This window comes from Hibiscus syriacus, unplaced genomic scaffold (genome assembly GCF_006381635.1).
Source record: "Hibiscus syriacus cultivar Baekdansim isolate YM2019G1 unplaced genomic scaffold, ASM638163v2 tig00111166_pilon, whole genome shotgun sequence".
NCBI classification, from domain to species: domain Eukaryota; kingdom Viridiplantae; phylum Streptophyta; class Magnoliopsida; order Malvales; family Malvaceae; genus Hibiscus; species Hibiscus syriacus.
In genome coordinates, this window is record NW_024063008.1 from 2041104 (window position 1) to 2061375 (window position 20272).

Sequence of the window (20272 nt, forward strand, 5' to 3'; positions counted from 1 at the left end):
TGATGTGCTATAGTCTTTCAAAGAAAGCACTTTTGTCTGACCTTGTTAGCATGCTCTGTGGGTACAAGCACGATACCCTACACCTAGGATTTATCTGTTGCCATGCTTATATCATGCAAAATTTGACATTCTCGAATGCTTGTTAAAATTCTTGCTATTCTCTGTATTTTGGTTTCATTTTAGCTTTCTGAACCGGGAAGATAGAAATATGTGTGTGTGTGTGTGTGTGTGTGTAGAGAAGATCAATATTTCACATTGAATTCAGTTGGTGGGCTTTTGATGCAAGGGGCCTGCATATTTCATTTTCCATTTAACTTCACCAGCACTCCCACCAGTTCGAACTACAACTTGACTCATCAAGAAAACAATTGAACTCGAAGCTGCACCCATTTTCCGATGAAGTCAAGGAACCATCAGTGTCTTCTATCTTGTTCAGAACCACCCTATCTTCATCCCTTCTCTCAACATTTCTGTTATTGTCATTGGATGAAAACAAATGGTCATTTTCTTTGAATATAAGGGTAACCTTCTCGTTATGTCGAATATAGCACCACTGTTTTCGTCTGCTCTGTTTGATCCATTAGGTTGGTTTCCATGTCCCATTTCAAGCTGATTCTTCAGTTTTTGCAGCTGTTGGGAAACCACTAGGATTAAACCGGCAATATCAAGGTGCTTCAAATTCAGTTCAGCATGCATGGCGAATGATAAAGGAAATACCTGGATACGCAAGGATTGGTTTTCTCGTTTCAAGGATTCATATCTAGAGGAAAGAGCATCATAACTGTCTTTCAAAACGTTGTAATCTCTTTCAATTTGCTTAGCTTTTGATCTAGCTCTCCTATTCTGGAACCAGATAGCAATCTGTCGAGGCTGCAGTCTGTCGGAACCGTCTTTCGGTTGGGCCCCGGAATTGGGCTTCGACTTAGATTAAATGTATTGGAGTCGCCACTGACCATTTATTTTATTAAAAATGGGTTGATCGGATACCTTATTTCTTACCTGATCTGCGTTGTACCAGAAATGTGTCGGGTTCGGGAGTCGGTTACGGTCAAGGAAGGATTAGCACCCTTGAACCACCCTTTCGGTACTACGTAATTTCCAGTTGTCTTTATCAAGAAAGTTGTAATTTTAAATTAAAAGGTAAAATTTGATCCTAAATTACGTACCACTGATTAATTGAATGAAGACCATTAAGAAGAAAACGTTACGTTTGGAGTGGTGAAAATAAATAAGATATAACAACCACAAAACCAATGATACAAATAAGAGGAGACAATACAAATAAACTAATGATAAATAAGATAAATAAAGGAAAAGAAATAATAAAAAAATATACTAAATAAATATATATATACATATATGCATGAATAGCTAAAAAAACATACAAACAAAGAAATGAAAATTATATAAAAACAAAGGAATATAAATAAAACATGTATTAAATAAAAAAGGAAACACAATAGAATAAAAATAAATAAAGTAAATGAAAAAATATAAAGAATATACATATAATAATAAAAGAAAAAAATATATGTTTATATACGCTACCAATAATACTTAAAATAATAAAAATAATGATGGTTATGTATATATATATATATATATATATATATAAAATAAAATAAAAATGTACATAAGATATATATATATATATATAAGGGAATAAAATATAATAATAATGAAAATATAGTATATAATAATAGTAGGGATTAAATTGAAAACGAAATAAACTCAAGGGTCAATTTACAAGGATTTCGGGTTCAATAATCGATTCAGAGGACCAAATTAAATGTTTTTGAAACTGGAGAACCAAAACGCAAATCTCTCGCTTCTTGCAAAAACACGCGGGTCCGAGGAGTTCATCAGGTCGGGTCGGGTCGTGAGGCTGGAACGGGCTTAATATATGACTCAAACAAATTTTTTTAGTTTCATTTCTTTCCTCACAAATCAAAAGCCCCCCTCCTATTTTCATTTCTCTCTCGCCTGTTCTTCATATATGAAGAACACGGCGGATTTCCAGAATCCGGTAACCATACACCGCCTCGCCGCCGCCGTTGAACGGCGACGGCCACCGTTCATCGGCGGCAAAACCTAAAAAAAATGGTTTTTCCGAAAGCCCTTCTCTCCCTCGACATGAAAAACACCACCATTTTCTAAAATAAGCCTTGTAGGGGTGCGGATCTAGAAAAGAAATTTTCGTACACCCCTACTCCGGTCATCGGCTTTTAATGTTTTTCTTTGGGGTTTTCAAGCACAAAACGCGAGTAACTACGCATGCAAGAAACCAAGGACGAACAAAACGAGGTAAAAACGCTACCTTTATTTCCTTTCAAACGTTGTACAAAGATTCGGCTTGCTTCCCTATATTTGCTATAGATGTGTGGTGTTTGTGTACCAGTCTCCTCCTCTATTTCTTTCCTCTAGATCTCTATTTATAATACAACAAATACCCTATCTTAGAATTTTAATCCGAGTAAAACTCGGCTTGGTTGTTGAAGTCCTAAACTAACACGCTGTCTTGCTTGTTGTTTATGGTTGGCTTCGTGTGCTTTCCTTGCGCCGAGGGGATCGGGAACTGGTGCCGAGATAACCGGGGATAGGCTCCTGGTGAGACGTGGGACACGAGGATTCTCGCAAGGGGACAGTTGCGGCGCTGAAATGAGTGAAGGTTAAAACCCTACAATAGGGTCTATTGTGGACCGTTGGATCTCATCTAGATCCAATGGTCGAGGCGTTTGGCGGCTGGGACAAGAGGGAGGCAAGCTAGGGTTTCCAGAAAACCCTATTCCTATGCGTGGTGGGTTGCACTCCAGCGATTTTTTGGGCCTGCAAATGTTTTTTTATTTGTGAAACGGACCTGTGACATGTAAAATAAATGTATGTAAATGTAATAAACTATTATATAATATAATCTATAATGTAAGTATATTATGCAATGTAACGACATTAAAGGACATATATTATATAACGGGACAAAATTTGGTGTCTTCAGCTGCCCCTCTTTGCTCATTATCGTGTAACGGGAGCAAAGATTAAAAGACACAAATTTCAGCCATATCGAATATCCTCTGCCGTAGAGTTGAAATCCGATTATTGTTCTGAGTCCAATATCCTCCGCTGTGAAGTTGAAATTGGTTCTGGAACTGGAAAATTGTTTATTGACAGCGGTCCCTTCGTTGTGAAGTTGAACTTGTGTTGTCTGGAGTCCAATATCCTTCGTTGTGAAGTTGAAATTGGGAAATTGTTGATTGACAACCAGCGGTCCCTTCGTCGTGAAGTTGAACTTGCGTTGTCTGGAGTCCAATATCCTTCATTGTGAAGTTAAAATTGGGAAATTGTTGATTGACAACCAGCGGTCCCTTCGTCATGAAGTTGAACTTGCATTGTCTGGAGTCCAATATCCTTCGTTGTGAAGTTGAAATTTGGAAATTGTTGATTGACAACCAGCGGTCCCTTCATCATGAAGTTGAACTTGCATTGTCTGGAGTCCAATATCCTTCGTTGTGAAGTTGAAATTGGGAAATTGTTGATTGACAACCAGCGGTCCATTCGTCGTGAAGTTGAACTTGCATTGTCTGGAGTCCAATATCCTTCGTTGTGAAGTTAAAATTGGCTCTGAAATTGAGAAATGTTTGTTGACAACCAGCGGTCCCTTCGTCGTGAAGTTGAACTTGCATTGTCTGGAGTACAATGTCCTTCGTTGTGAAGTTGAAATTGGCTCTGAAATTGAGAAATGTTTGTTGACAACCAGCGGTCCCTTCGTCGTTAAGTTGAACTTGCATTGTCTGGAATCCAATATCCTTCGTTGTGAAGTTGAAATTGGCTCTGAAATTGAGAAATGTTTGTTGACAACCAGCGGTCCCTTCGTCGTGAAGTTGAACTTGCATTGTCTGGAGTCCAATGTCCTTCGTTGTGAAGTTGAAATTGGCTCTGAAATTGAGAAATATTTGTTGACAACCAGCGGTCCCTTCGTCGTGAAGTTGAACTTGCATTGTCTGGAGTCCAATGTCCTTCGTTGTGAAGTTGAAATTGGCTCTGAAATTGAGAAATGTTTGTTGACAACCAGCGGTCCCTTCGTCGTGAAGTTAAACTTGCGTTGTCTGGAGTCCAATATCCTTCGTTGAGAAGTTGAAATTGACTCTGGGTAAAACCTGCAAAGATATGCATATATGCGATGTTATGGATGTCATGCTCTTAGGTATGCCTAAAATGTATATGCAACATATGTTATTCTGGGCTCTGGAGAGAAATCTCGATCTCCGGTGGCCCGTCGTTGTTGACTCTTGATTTTGAAAGCTTGAAGTTCCGATCTCTGATCTTGAATTCTTCAAATGTTTGAATCTGATGTGCACATTCTGGTTTTTTTTTTTGGAGATGCTCCTCAACCATCTTAAGCATGTGCATGAGCCTTGATCGGCTTTTGGGTACCTGTACTTTTCAATAAATCTTTGTACAGTAATATGCGATTATCTTTCACAAAAAATAAATAAATCATTAGGTTTAAATCTAATTCAAGATGCTCATAAGGAATTAGAGGAAATATTGTATTTATTCATAAGGGAGGAGAAGAACAAATAATACATGGCAAACATTCTAGAAAACGAATACACGATGATGTGTAAATGAATGTCTTAGATCTCGATAACGTGGGCACTTCTGAGCTGAAAAGCCGTTTGGTGACCTTGAATGCAGCCTTTGCCAAAGGATCTTTGAAAATGCGACAACGTTTGGGGAGGGTGCAACATTTCTCCGATTTGTTGAGTTCGTAGAAGATTCATGTGCTGGGATGTTTCCACCGTTAATATCCAAATCGCCCTTTCCGGGTTTTCAACTTGGACTCATCCTTGGTTGCAAGACGCCCTTTGCGGGTTTTCATCTTGAACCCACCTTATTTTCTCTTCTTTTGTTCTTTTTTCCTCTTTTCTTTTTCTTTTCTCAATTTAGGGCGCCCTTTCGGGTTTTCACCCTACGCGTTCTTTTCTTCTTCTTCTTTTTTTTTTCCTTCTTTGTTTTTTCTTTTTTCTTTTTTCTTTTTTTTTCAACTTAGAACGCCCTCTCGGGTTTTCATCCTAAGCGAAGTATTTCTTGACTGCGTCCGAGGTAATGGGATGTGACAGTTCAGGTCCGTCCATTTCAGCCAGGATGAGGGCTCCTCCGGAGAAAGCCTTTTTCATGACATAAGGTCCTTCACAATTTGGCGTCCATTTTCCTCGGAAATCTTTCTGGACTGGCCAAATTCTTTTTAGCACTAGATCCCCTTCGCGGAATATTCTCGGGCGCACCTTTTTGTCATGTGCCCGAATCATTCGTTTCTGATAGATTTGACCATGATGAATGGCTTTCAGTCTTTTTTCCTCTATCAGATTAAGCTGATCATATCTGGATTGTACCCACTCTGCATCGTCTAGTTTGACTTCTGTCAAGACCCGAAGAGACGGAATCTCGACTTCAATGGGTAAGACTGCTTCCATTCCATAGGCTAGTGAAAACGGAGTTGCCCCAGTCGAGGTTCGTACCGAGGTTCTATAAGCGAACAAAGCAAAAGGTAACTTCTTATGCCAATCTTTGTAAGTTTCAGTCGTTTTCTCCACTATCTTCTTAATGTTTTTGTTTGCTGCTTCTACTGCTCCGTTCATCTTTGGTCTGTAAGTAGTGGAATTGTGATGTTTTATGTTGAACTGTTCGCAAGCAGCACTCATCATCTTGTTGTTCAAGTTTGTTGCGTTATCGGTGATAATCCTTTCAGGTAGACCATACCGACATATAATTTCTTTCTTCAGAAACTTGCAAATAGTGGATTGAGTGACACTGGCATATGACGCAGCCTCTACCCACTTTGTGAAATAGTCAATTGCTACGAGAATGAAACGGTGACCATTCGAAGCCTTCGGATAGATTTGCCCGATAACGTCCATGCCCCACACAGAGAAAGGCCATGGTGACGTCATTACATGAAGCGGATGGGGTGGAACATTTATCTTGTCTCCATAAATCTGACATTTATGACATCTCCTAGCATGGTTGATGCAATCGCTTTCCAGTGTGGACCAAAAATATCCACATCTCATTATTTGTCTTGACATCATATGCCCATTTGCATGTGCTCCACAAACTCCATCATGTACTTCTTCCACTATCATTTTTGCCTCTTCAGCATCGACGCACCTTAACAGAACTTGGTTATGGCTTTTCTTGTATAAAACCTCTCCGTCAAGGACGTATCCAGCTGCCAACCTTCTAAGGGTTCTCTTCTCAATTTCGATGGTTTTTCCTGGATAACTCCGATGCTTGATATACTGCAGAATGTCGTAGTACCAAGGCTTAGTGTCTTTCACTTCTTCAATTTGGTAACAATGAGCTGGGTACTCATACGACTGCATGTTAATTGGCATCATTTTAGACTCCCCACCAGCCCTGAATGCGGCTGCCAATGTAGCTAAAGCGTCAGCCATCTGATTTTCTTCTCTAGGCACGTAGTGGAAGGTGACTTCGTCGAGCTCTTCGAGTAGATCCAGCACTAGTCTCCGGTATTCTAACAGTTTTATATCCTTAGTTTCCCATTCTCCTCGGAGCTGATAGATTACTAAAGCTGAGTCACCATACACCCGCAAAGTCTTTATATTTTGCCCCAATGCAGCCCGAATTCCTAAGACGCATGCTTCATATTCAGCCATGTTATTGGTGCAATCAAAGTTTAGTCTGCTGGTAAATGGGTAATGACTCCCTTCCGGAGAGATCAGGATTGCCCCGATGCCATGTCCTAATGCATTTGATGCTCCATCGAAATGCATTCTCCAGGAGCTGTCTGTTGAAGTATCTGCTTCTTCTAAAGATATGGCCATCAAGTTTTCATCTAGGAAATCAAAGTCCAGCGGCTCATAGCTCTCATCAGTTCTGCTTGCCAAAAAATCGGATATGGCACTGCCTTTTACCGCTTTTTGGCTCACGTACTTGATGTCAAATTTAGACAAAAGCATCTGCCATCGGGCTAACCTTCCGGATAGAGCAGGTACACCCATCATGTATTTTAATGGGTCTAACTTGGAAATCAGGCAAGTGGTGTGATACAACATGTATTTTCGGAGTCTTTTTGTAGCCCAGACCAGAGCACAACAAACCTTCTCCATAGGAGGATATCGGACCTCGCAATCGGTGAACTTCTTGCTTAAGTAGTAGATGGCTCTTTCCTTCTTCCCGGACTCGTCATGTTGACCTAGGACACACCCCATGGAGCTCTCGAATATGGAGAGATACAAGAACAGAGGTTTTTCTGGGATAGGGGACATCAGGATAGGAGCGTGGGACAGGTACTCTTTTACCTTCTCAAATGCAATCTGACAATTTTCATCCCATGTTCCAGGGCTGTTTTTTCGGAGAAGGCGAAAGATTGGATCACATTTGTCAGTTAACTGAGATATAAACCGGGCTATGTAATTCAATCTTCCTAAAAAACCTCGGACCTCTTTTTGTGTTCGTGGAAGAGGTAGACTCTGGATAGCCTTAACCTTATCAGGATCAACCTCAATGTCTTTTCTGCTGACTATAAAGCCTAATAGTTTCCCGGATATCACCCCGAAGGTACACTTGCTAGGGTTCAGTCGTAACCGGAATTTCCTCAATCTCTGGAAGAGCTTTCTCAGATTCTCGACATGTTCATTCTCGGTCTGTGCCTTGACAATCATGTCGTCGACATAAACCTCGATCTCTTGGTACATCATGTCGTGGAACAGGGTTACCATAGCTCTCTGATATGTTGCCCCAGCATTCTTTAATCCGAAAGGCATTACTTTGTAACAGAAAGTTCCCCACATTGTGACGAAAGTGGTCTTCTCCATGTCTTCGGGATGCATCTTGATCTGATTGTACCCCAAAAATCCATCCATGAATGAAAAGTAGCCGTTCCCGGCCGTGTTGTCCACCAGAGTGTCTATGTGTGGTAGGGGAAAGTTGTCCTTGGGACTTGCCTTGTTAAGGTCCCGATAATCGACACACATGCGTACTTTCTCGTCCTTCTTTGGCATAGGCACTATGTTGGCCACCCACTCCGGGTATTTGGCTACTTGGAGAAAACCGGCATCAAATTGTTTCTTGACTTCTTCCTTGATCTTAAGGAGCATTTCTGGTCGCATTCTTCTCAGTTTTTACTGCACAGGTTTGAATTCTGGTTTGATTGGCAGTTTGTGAACTACCATATCTGTGTCTAGACCCGGAATGTCTTGATACGACCAAGCGAACACATCTCCGTACTCCTGAAGTAAGACTATCAGGTTTTTTCTTACTTCAGTCAAAAGAGTTGTGCCGATTTTAACCTCCTTTCGATCTTCCTCAGTGCCCAAATTTAAGATTTCGATCGCCTCCTCATGTGGCAGTATTTGCTTTTCTTCTCTTTCTATCATTCTCAACAATTCGGTAGGCAAGTTGTACTCCTCTTCATTATCGCATTCATCAAATTCCCCAAGACAAATGGTTGATTCAAAATCCACCTCTGGATCAGGATCATCAGTGCCCATAGTATCGTTATCTGGGAACCTGAAAGGAGGAAGATGTGCATGTGTGAGAGGATAATATCCCACACGGAACGGTCAAGAACTAACTTTGAGAGTAACTGGAAATGAAGTACTGGAATGAATTCAAAAATAAAAGAAAATTTTGTTTGCCATGGAAAAGAAAAATGCATCTTTTATTAAACTTAAACAAAATATTTATTCATCCTTACAAAAGATCACCTATTGCCCCGGGTATAGGAAAATAGGGATAGTTCGAATATTACTCTGAAAGATTCTTGTAAACCACAGGTAGTTCTTCCATCGACCAACTGCTAGGCACGAACCCATGTGTCAGAGGGTATATCCCGGATCTATCTCCGTTGTCAACATCTTCTGTGGTCACGGCATTGATGTTCAGATCTTCCAGAGCCGTTTCTAACTCGGATATGGTGGTCTCAAACACATAACCACCTGACTTGAATGTTCTGAAAAGCGACGGGAATGTCATAGGCTTCCATTGGAGTTCGTTTCCAGTCAATCTGGCCAATCTTCTCTGCCGGTTCTTTTGGATCTCCTTTCTCTTTTCATGATAACTGGGCTGAAAACCAAGCCCAAATTGGTCTAATTTTGAGATAGGAAGGACATGATTAATCATTCCTTGCAAATGTTTCCCAAAACCTCTCCCGGTTCTGGCACCCCGGCCCAAGGTTTGCTTGATCTCCATCTTTGTGCATTTGGAGAGTCGGGGTCTTGGAATCTTCTTTCCTTCCGCCACGAATGTGGCATTCACAAACTCCAAGGAGCGGAACGAACATTCTACCACTTCCTCGTCTACTTCGATGTATGGAGCCTCCGTGGTCACGCTTGCCACGATATCTTCCTCAGCGTTGATAATTACTAAGGCCCCGTCAATGACAAATTTAACTTTTTGGTGCAACGTGGAGGGTACTGCACCTGCTTGATGAATCCATAGCCTTCCCAAAAGAGAGCTATAGGACGGCATGATATCCATCACAAGGAACTCAACATCATAGGTGGCTGGTCCAATGGTCAATGGTACCTCGATCTTTCCGATTACCTCTCTTTTGGTCCCATCAAATGCTCGGACCACATTATGACAAGCTCTCATATGAGAGGTATCTATTGGTAGCCTCTTCAATGTAATCGAGGGCATCACGTTCAGGGCCGAACCATTATCGATTAAGACACTTGGTAAAGCGTGCCCCTTACAGTATGTAGTAATGTGTAACGCCTTTGTTCGGCCTCTTCCTCCGGATGGAATCTCATCATCTGAAAACGAGATGAGATTATCAGCTTGAATATTGTTCACCAGTCGATCCATCTTGCTGACTGGTATGTCTTGTGGCACGAACGTTTGATTAAGGACATTCAACAGCGCTTCTCAGTGTGCTTCCGAGCTTAAAAATAGTGCTAGCATTGAAGTACGTGTAGGTAAGTTGTGGAGCTGTTCTACAATGTTGTACTCGCTGTGCTTTAAGATCTTGAGGAACTCTTTAGCTTCTTCCTCCTTTATAGGTTCATTGACAACTAGCACATCTTCTTTGAACGGCTCAAGTGGTCTTTGCCCCACTTTACTATTACCTCCTCCGGAAGTACTCACCTGACATTCGTACTTCCATGACACTTACCGATTGTCCTTATATTGAAAAGGCCGAGGTGCTGAGATTACCACCTTGGCTGGTGTTGTTATTGTCATGCTTGCCTTAGGGGTAATTATCAAAGGACTACCCCTACCAAATCTTCTGTCTGATGATTCTCCAATGGCACAAACATCTGCTTCCAAGGACTCTTGAATTTTTTCGTAAAACTCCAGCTCCTTCCGATTCATCATGAGCTGGACTAACAATCTGAACTCTGGGCAATCTTGCACTTTATGCCCTTCTTTTTTGTGGTAACAACAATGGTTACCGTCTTCATTTTTTGTCGTATCTGGATATGGTGCAAGAAATCATGCCTTTACCATTTGGCTCCATACCCAAGCCAAAGGAGATTTAATTTCTGAAACACTTGATTTAATTCTCCTGCCCCCTTCAGTAGTAATGGCATTGATTCCTGTCTCCTGATGATTGGGCAAGGGATTCTGGGCGACGTTTAGTGCTCCGGAGTTGAAAGTGATCCAATTCTTGTTCCGCATTCGTTGCACAAGTCTCTTGAATACGAGACAACTTTCAATCGAATGCCCCTGCACACCGCCATGGTATTCGCAGTGAGCGCTCTCGTCATACCATTTTGGGTAAGGGGGACTTATTGGATTCATAGGATAAGGCGACACTGCATGAGTGTCGAAGAGCTGTTGGTATAATTCTTTATATGTCATGCGAATGGGTTCGAACTGCTCCCTTTCCCTTTCCCTTCTTGGTTCTCTCTGATTCTGTCTAGAAGTACCAGATGGCACAGCTGCTGTGGAATTTGAGCTTGAGATCGTAACCCCCTTGCTGACGTTGTAGGTGTTTACATTGTTGATCTCTCGCTCTTTGTTTTTCACGGGAGGTTTTTTACTGGAGTCTCCTCCCTCAATCTTTCCTTGTTTAATGGCCAACTCGATCATTTCACCGGCCATGACTAAATCTGAGAAACTTCCCGACGTGATTGCTACCAAGTGCCCGAAGTAAGGTGCCTTCAAGGTCTGTACAAACAACTTTCTAGTTTCCTTTTCATCCAAGGGTGGATGAACTTGCACAGATAAATCTCTTCATCTCTGTGCGTACTGTCGGAAACTCTCATTGTGTTTCTTCTCTAGGCTTTGTAACATAACCCGGTCTGGTCTCATATCGTTGATATGCTTATACTGCTCCAAGAAAGACTTGGCTAGGTCTTTCCACGTCTTGATATGAGTTCGGCTAAGCTGGTTGTACCACCGAATAGTTGAACCGGACATGCTCTCCTGAAAGCAATGGATCAGGAGTTGGTCATTCCCGCCATATCCTGTCATCTTTCGACAAAATATAGTGATATGGGCTGAAGGTCAGCTGTTCCCGTCGAACTTCTCAAACTCAGGAACTTTAAACTTTGGTGGAAGCACCAAGTTTGGAACTAGGCTCAGCTCCATTGTGTCCACTCCATAATAATCATGGTCTCCCTGGACCATCTTTATTTGATCTTCTAATATTTTTATCTTTTATTCCATCTTTTTGGCTTTATCTTCCTCATCAAAGTCTGGGACATGATAATCATCCGGATGATCGTCAGGGATGATCGTAGAAGTTTGTATCTTCACAGCAGGTGCAACTTTCACTTTGGTAACGAATGAGTCCCCGGGTAGTGCTGCTTTCCCTTTAGTAGCAGATGCGTCCCCGGGTAATATTCCGGGTGAGATAACCACTTGCGGGGTTGGTGGTATGGCCACCCCCTCGGAAGAAGTGCCCCCTGATGCACTAGCTTGTTGTAGACTTGACAACTTGGCTACGATTTGGTCGACCAAGGACTCCTGATTTTTCTTTATGGACTCCAGAGTACTTTCACTGTTCTGAGCCATCTTATCTTCTAATTCCTTTTAAAGTCTTGCCATGTTCTCTTCGATTTTCTCCATTATGGCTTCCATTTGTCTCTTTTTTGCTCGAGTATTGTGCGGGTGATGTGTATCTGATGCTTGCGGTGGTAAGCTCGGTGTCTGAGACATGTTCTGCTAGTTAATACGAATGTAAAAACATGGAAAATATAAAATAAACAAACATGAAATATAAAATGTGTAACACCCCAACCCGTACCCGACCTGGATACGAGTCTGAGATGTCACATTGACATTTTCAAAACCTTTATTCTTGTAAAATAATTGAACATTTGAATTTATATTAAGAAAATACAATCATGTATTATTCAATTATGTTTGGTATAAAATTTTGAGATAAAAACGTGTTTATGAACGGTGAAATACGATATGAACAGTAATACAATAACCTGCTACAATGATTTTCGTAAATTGTACATAACACTCGTAAAAATTTAACAGTTCATTTCTTTGTATTTGTACTTATATAAATATGTTTAAAATATTACAAAACTCGATCAGAGCATAAATACCTAATTTACCTACTTTATTTACATGCCAACCTATTTATCACATAATAATACATACTGTGTAATTTACTTCTGATCTGGTCTTTGAGCAGAGATATATTGTTACTATGAACTTAGCTTTGATCCTTTTGCTTCTCAGTACCTACGTGTAAATCACTTACACGCTAAGTCATAGACTTAGTGAAGCAAAAACATAATAATAATCCATTTCTCATAAATATAAACATTCAATCTATGAATTCAATCGAGTCACATATAATTCAGTATACATGATAACATGAGATAATACAAGTACTTTTAGTACCTTTTTATCGTATAAATACATATATCGAACATTTCTCTACATACCATGGAACACATATACTACTTCACAACAAAACATACATAGTAGCAAATCAATTTATTTATTTACTCTCTGTAAGGACCATGTATTAGCCCATGTATACTTTTGAGAACTTAAGGTATGTGAGTACATTGAGGTTGTGCACACATATGCTGTCACCACAGCTCGATCAATGTCCCGAAGGACCAGTCCATAGATTCCGAAGAACCTAGGTAATCAGTCCATATGTCCCGAAGAACATAGGTAAACAGTCCATATGTCCCGAAGAACATAGGTAAACCCTCGACCCTTGGCATGCCAACTATACCCCTAGCTCTCATATCACATAACATGGGCATTATCATTTATAACAGTTCACATTACTTATTCATATTCTTTTTCTTATAAACACATATCTTTTCTTTTCAGTCACGTATCACATGTACGTGTAATCATGGATCTCATAATCACATGTTCCTTCTCTTCTATCACATACCACATGTATGTGTAAACATATATCTAATATCATATGTTGCATTTGTCACGTAAGCATGTAAATCATGTAACATATAAACCTACATCCATTTCTATGTACTAATGCACACGTAGTAATCACATAACATTATATAAGTTACTTCTTACCATAGTAACTCTATCATTGACTCATCGCAAGCCAATGTTTGATCAATCACATAAGTACAATTTAAATTGCACTCACCTTAGCCTTGCTTTGATTCGATTATAATCCTTTGATTATTCCGGAACTTGTTTAGGCTCAATATCTACATAAATATATCATTTCAAAACAACTATCAGAAGCCTAAACTTTAAACTTGATGTTAATAACTTAAACCGGTTTAATGAATCAAATTCTATATTTTCATTTAGGGGGGAATCGATACCTCCCCAGGGGAATCGATACCCCCTGAACATACTGGAATTTTTCGTTCAAGAGGGGGAATCGATTCCTATTCATAGGGTATCGGTTCCCTCTACCCAGAAATTGTATTTTAAGCTCGAAAATCATCAATTTTCAACTCAAACCTTCCTATTTCACTTCCTTTAATACTCCTAACTTTAATACACATACTTAACTTATTTCTATTCCATAATCACTTCTTTAACTTCAAATCTAGTCATTCCTATGTAATTGCAAAAATTATACTAGTTTTGCAACATGTTCAAATTCCTATTCTAACACTTCCTATCCCTTAATTAACTTGATGACAAGTCAAATTCAACTTTCAATTCTCAATATAAACTTTATTTCGATATTTCATTCAAAAACTCCAAATCTTTAAATCATCATAAACTCTTCATTTTGTTGTTTTAAAGCAAAATAATCCTTCCTTAATCTTACTTAGCATCTAATAATCAAAACTAAACTTAAATTTCAGCACATAATCAGCTCAAGAGAAAACTCACCTTTGCTTGGCTTCACACGTGGAGAAGAGAAAATGAAGAAGAAAAGAGAGAAGAGATTTCTGGAAAATCTCCCATCCTTATCCATATATATATATATCATTTAATTATAATTTTCAAGTCTAATGACCATTTTGCCCTTTAATTCTTTGGATAATTACTATAAACTTTTAGGAAATATTTCCGAACAAATCATTAAACTATTAAACTATTCTACTTTAATCACCATATTCTGAAATTTTACAATTTTGGTCACTAACCCGTATTTTGGGATGTTACAAAATGCAAGAAATGCAATGTATGATGTATGCAATTGGAGGCATTGATCCAGAAAAGTGTTCATTATTATAAATAATCCTTATTCAGACAAAAATGTTTTATCTTTTTAGAGACATATAAACAAATTAAAGGTACATTCGGACTAAATCCTCTAGACCCCGAACGGCTTCCAGTAGGTTGACGAGTCTTCTGCCTTCATCTGTTACTGGTTGAATGCCTTGTCGAACCACTCCAGCTTCCCTTGCTAAGCCGTGAAGATGACGGCTGCTTTTTGCACTTGATCCAGGAAATCTCGGATGGTTGCATCTCGGGCCCTCACCCTTCGCTGTGCTTGCTCCCAACGGAAACGCCATTGTAATCCTCCATCGAAGGGCACTATCTGAAGCTCGTTTGCTTGCCTCTTGAACCCATCTATAACAGCTTCCAACTCAGCTATCATCTTGCCATTTTTCTCATGCTGTTTTTCTAAGTCAGCTACCTGAACTCTCAAGCGTTGGTTCTGATATTGACTATCCACCAAGCGTCTTTGGGCAGTCTTCATCTGTTCCTTCCAAGCTTTCTCATCAGGCCCCTCGAACTTCCTTTTCAGGCTATGAGCTTCGTCTTTCCAGTATTCGGAAGCAACTTTCAACTTGGAGTTATCTTTGACTTTATCTTGATACCCCTTTCTCAGGTCTTCGAGCTCAAAGCGGGCCCTTTTCTGTTCTCTTTCCAGTTTATCTGCTCGATCTTTCTGAGAGTCAGCATCAAGCTTCCACTGATAATGTTCAGCTTCAAGTTCCCTTATCCTCTGCTTTAGCTCATTATTCACAGCTTCAAACTCGGTCTTGGCTATCTCGAGTTCAGAAGGGACATGCATGAGATGTTCCTCCATGGTACGGGTGTCTTCATAGTCTGGTACTTGAATATTGTCATTTTTCCTTAACCTTCGCCACTCTACATAATCAGGAGTAAGCATGCTTCTGGCAGCTACAACATCCATCCTGAATACTTTCCTCCATGAATCAGCTACTTCCTTGATCATCTTCTTATAGCTGTCATCGTGATACTTAAACTCTGACCTAGCTAGTCCATATGTTGCTGGGACAAACTGACGTGCCCCATACTATCTAAGTGCTAACAATGGATCATACCCAACTGCACCCCAAAGTCCAAGTAAGGTCACAGTGTCGGAGTCACCACATCGAAAAAGAACATCACTGAGGAATAACCAGGGGGCTCTCTAGACAATATCTCGATCCTGAAGATGTGTAAAGACCTTCATCCATTTTTCCTTCGAAGCGCCTTCATGCCATTTCAAGGTGATGAATTCACCTAGAGGTGAATAGGTGGTGCTGAAACGGCGGTAGGCAACCCCGTTAGTCTTCCAGAAGTGGCTGTGAATCCAGACCTGAAGGAGCTGAATACACCCGGTAAATCTTCCTCCGCCAGTTCTTCGGCAATGATTGAGAGATCGAAAGGTCTCAGCCAAGATGGCTGGTGCTGGATTGACTCTTCTCGAGAGTTGTTCGAATAGCTCTACTACGATGGCATCGATGTATCCCAAGGTCTTTGGGAATATAATTAGACCATACAGACCTAATGCAAATAGGTCTATTGTCTTCCACTCATCGGGATGGTGCTTCATTAGTTGTTTGATATGAAGCCAAGCGATTCCTTCTTCACTACCCTTACATCGAGCTCGGTCAGTTACCCATTTTTCATCAACTCCGGCAACCTTAGCTAGTGCATTTTTGAAAGGTTGACTTTTAATGTGCTTAAGGTAGGCCCGCTCGAGTTTGATGTTTTCACAATGCAGCAGTATAGTGTACTCTTCTATGGTGGGCACCATGTCTTCCCGGTTAAAGGTGAAACAACTGTATCCCGGGTTCCAGAATTGAACCAAGGCTCTAATTAGGGGCTCATCAATCTTAACATGAAGCAAAAGTGCAACATCACCATACCGTTGGCTGAACTTCTGTTTCACCTCATTCTTCCAACTGTCCCAGATGTCCCGGAGCTCTTGTACGTCATTCTGCTTTAGGCTGATCGAGGCGTAGCTAACCAGCTCTGACACATAGCTGTCTTGAAGACTGTCTCCCTTTTCCTTCTGAGTCTTCTCGGACCATAGTCGTACCTCAGGGTTTTTAATCTCTTGTATTACAACACCTTTATCCATTAATTCAGATTATTTTGTACGTAATGAACGTCTTTTTAGGGATCAATGACCTCTTGTTATGATGCAAATGCTAAAAACAAACACAAAGGCAAATAGTTAGTAAAACAAAAATAAAAATAACAAGAAATAAATGGCAAGAAAAAACATAAGGAAAAACAAATGGTTAGGAAAGAACTGTCCTAGGTTCTGGAATGTGGTTTTGGGGCATGCTCTATTTCTTCGAAGTCTCCTGGTTTAGGTTCTAAAAAACGGTACCCGAGTTCTCCTTGCTGGTGCCCCCTTGGGCTTACCAGACCCTTAGTCCTAAACCCATCACAGGCTTGTGTGGACTAAGTTAAACTCGAGGGGACACATTCCCTTATGTCTATGCGGAGAATAAATTCACACGAAGACATAAGGTATATGAATCCCGAAGGCTACTTGCTAGGCATATGCGGTGAATAAATTCACACGAATGCGTCGCTTTCACCCCCACTTAAAGGGTTCGGAGCTCGGGTATAGAGCCTTTGGATGAAAAAGTTTGGAAGGCTGAAATCATTAGAAAACGGTCAGTCCAACTATTTACTCGAAAAAATATAACCAAAAGTAAGTAATAAGGATCGAAATGTTACCTTAAAGTTCAAACTTACCCTTTTCATTAAAAAGACAACTGTAAATTACCTTAGCCTGACTCACTTACCTGTGTCCCCAAAAGAGTCGCCAAGCTGTCGGAACCGTCTTTCAGTTGGGCCCCAGAATTGGGCTTCGACTTAGATTAAATGTATTGGAGTCGCCACCGACCATTTATTTTATTAAAAATGGGTTGATCGGATACCTTATTTCTTACCTGATCTGCGTTGTACCAGAAACGTGTCGGGTTCGGGAGTCAGTTACGATCAAGGAATGATTAGCACCCTTGAACCACCCTTTCGGTACTACGTAATTTCCAGTTGTCTTTATCAAGAAAGTTGTAATTTTAAATTAAAAGGTAAAATTTGATCCTAAATTACTTACCACTGATTAATTGAATGAAGACCATTAAGAAGAAAACGTTACGTTTGGAGTGGTGAAAATAAATAAGATATAACAACCACAAAACCAATGATACAAATAAGAGGAGACAATACAAATAAACTAATGATAAATAAGATAAATAAAGGAAAATAAATAATAAAAAAAATATACTAAATAAATATATATATATATACATATATGCATGAATAGCTAAAAAACATACAAACAAAGAAATGAAAATTTTATAAAAACAAAGGAATATAAATAAAACATGTATTAAATAAAAAAGGAAACGCAATAGAATAAAAATAAATAAAGTAAATGAAAAAAATATAAAGAATATACATATAATAATAAAAGAAAAAATATATATGTTTATATACGCTACCAATAATACTTAAAATAATAAAAATAATGATGGTTATGTATATATATATATATATATATAAATATAAATATAATAAAATAAAATAAAAATGTACATAAGATATATATATATATATAAGGGAATAAAATATAATAATAATGAAAATATAGTATATAATAATAGTAGGGATTAAATTGAAAACGAAATAAACTCAAGGGTCAATTTACAAGGATTTCGGGTTCAATAATCGATTCAGAGGACCAAATTAAATGTTTTTGAAACTGGAGAACCAAAACGCAAATCTCTCGCTTCTTGCAAAAACACGCGGGTCCGAGGAGTTCATCAGGTCGGGTCGGGTCGTGAGGCTGGAACGGGCTTAATATATGACTCAAACAAATTTTTTTTAGTTTCATTTCTTTCCTCACAAATCAAAAGCCCCCCCCCTCCTATTTTCATTTCTCTCTCGCATGTTCTTCATATATGAAGAACACGGCGGATTTCCAGAATCCGATAACCATACACCGCCTCGCCGCCGCCGTTGAACGGCGACGGCCACCGTTCATCGGCGGCAAAACCTAAAAAAAATGGTTTTTCCGAAAGCCCTTCTCTCCCTTGACACGAAAAACACCACCATTTTCTAAAATAAGCCTCGTAGGGGTGCAGATCTAGAAAAGAAATTTTCGTACACCCCTACTCCGGTAATCGACTTTTAATGTTTTTCTTTGGGGTTTTCAAGCACAAAACGCGAGTAACTACGCATGCAAGAAACCAAGGACGAACAAAATGAGGTAAAAACGCTACCTTTATTTCCTTTCAAACGTTGTACAAAGATTCGGCTTGCTTCCCTATATTTGCTATAGATGTGTGGTGTTTGTGTACCAGTCTCCTCCTCTATTTCTTTCCTCTAGATCTCTATTTATAATATAACAAATACCCTATCTTAGAATTTTAATCCGAGTAAAACTCAGCTTGGTTGTTGAAGTCCTAAACTAACACGCTGTCTTGCTTGTTGTTTATGGTTGGCTTCGTGTGCTTTCCTTGCGTCGAGGGGATCGGGAACTGGTGCCGAGATAACCGGGGATAGGCTCCTGGTGAGACGTGGGACACGAGGATTCTCGCAAGGGGACAGTTGCGGCGCTGAAATGAGTGAAGGTTAAAACCCTACAATAGGGTCTATTGTGGACCGTTGGATCTCATCTAGATCCAACGGTCGAGGCGTTTGGCGGCTGGGACAAGAGGGAGGCAAGCTAGGGTTTCCAGAAAACCCTATTCCTATGCGTGGTGGGCTGCACTCCAGCGATTTGTTGGGCCTGCAAATGTTTTTTTATTTGTGAAACGGACCTGTGACATGTAAAATAAATGTATGTAAATGTAATAAACTATTATATAATATAATCTATAATGTAAGTATATTATGCAATGTAACGACATTAAAGGACATATATTATATAACGGGACAAAATTTGGTGTCTTCACAGTCCAAGCTCATTAGCTAGCTGTTGTTTTATTACCGACTCCGGTCTCGAGTCCGACTCGAACATGACTTCCAGCAACCTAATTTGTTCGTCGTTGAATCTTCTCTTCTTCTTTCCGTGGGATTTAACATTTGTAATAGGGTGCATGTCCAGGTCTAAACCTGATAAACCAAGCTCCACCTTCACCGTCGCCGCTTGGAGCTGCTCTTTCTTTGCAAACATGGTGGTAATACTAATGCAGAGCAGAGAATGGGAACGAACTAAAGATGTATATAGACATGGTGATTGGGAACCAGGTGGGTATAATAAGTGGTGGTGAGGGTATCCGAGGGGTGGGGCTGAGCTTGACCTGAAGCAGGGTATTGATAGGGAAAATACCAACTGCACTGTTGGTTTATTGGGACACCTGTTGGACAACCTTGTGGGTTTCTCTCTCAACTAGCATGAAATTTGGCCATTTGTAGTCCAAGAAGTTATATGTCGTAACGTGATAGGTTATGGGCTTGCATGGAGTCTCCATTTTGTGATTTGAGAATTCGGATTTGGGGTCCTAAAATAAGAAAAGTTCCTCTAATATTTGTTTCTGCTATTAAACAAATATGTACAGGTCCTGTACTTTAAAATGAGCAAATGTGTACTTAATAAAATTATATTTTTTAGCTTAGATATTATAAGAATTTATTATAAAAGAAAGCTTCACAATGTTTTATTATAAAATTATAATATTTTGAA

At 39.8% G+C, this 20272-nt stretch overlaps 1 protein-coding gene across 1 annotated transcript; it reads right to left on the reverse strand.

The window, feature by feature from the left end:
• Nucleotides 1-288: 288 nt before the first annotated feature.
• On the reverse strand, nucleotides 289-19762 carry LOC120155313 (homeobox-leucine zipper protein ATHB-7-like). The gene is made up of 3 exons (XM_039166867.1): nucleotides 19542-19762; nucleotides 718-877; nucleotides 289-630 (listed from the first exon to the last, which is right to left on the reverse strand). Exons 1-3 carry the CDS (start codon nucleotides 19760-19762, stop codon nucleotides 433-435), a joined length of 579 nt encoding a protein of 192 aa, XP_039022798.1. The 3' UTR covers nucleotides 289-432.
• Nucleotides 19763-20272: the final 510 nt, after the last annotated feature.

Bases quoted from the DNA above. Each gene is read 5' to 3' on its own strand.
- LOC120155313 (XM_039166867.1), bottom strand. From the start codon at position 19,762: ATGTTTGCAAAGAAAGAGCAGCTCCAAGCGGCGACGGTGAAGGTGGAG. The intron at 878-19,541 runs GTGAAGACACCA...CGGTTCCGACAG, and splicing joins CTAGCTAATGAGCTTGGACT to ACTGCAGCCTCGACAGATTG. The intron at 631-717 runs GTATTTCCTTTA...GTTTCCCAACAG, and splicing joins ACCAATCCTTGCGTATCCAG to CTGCAAAAACTGAAGAATCA.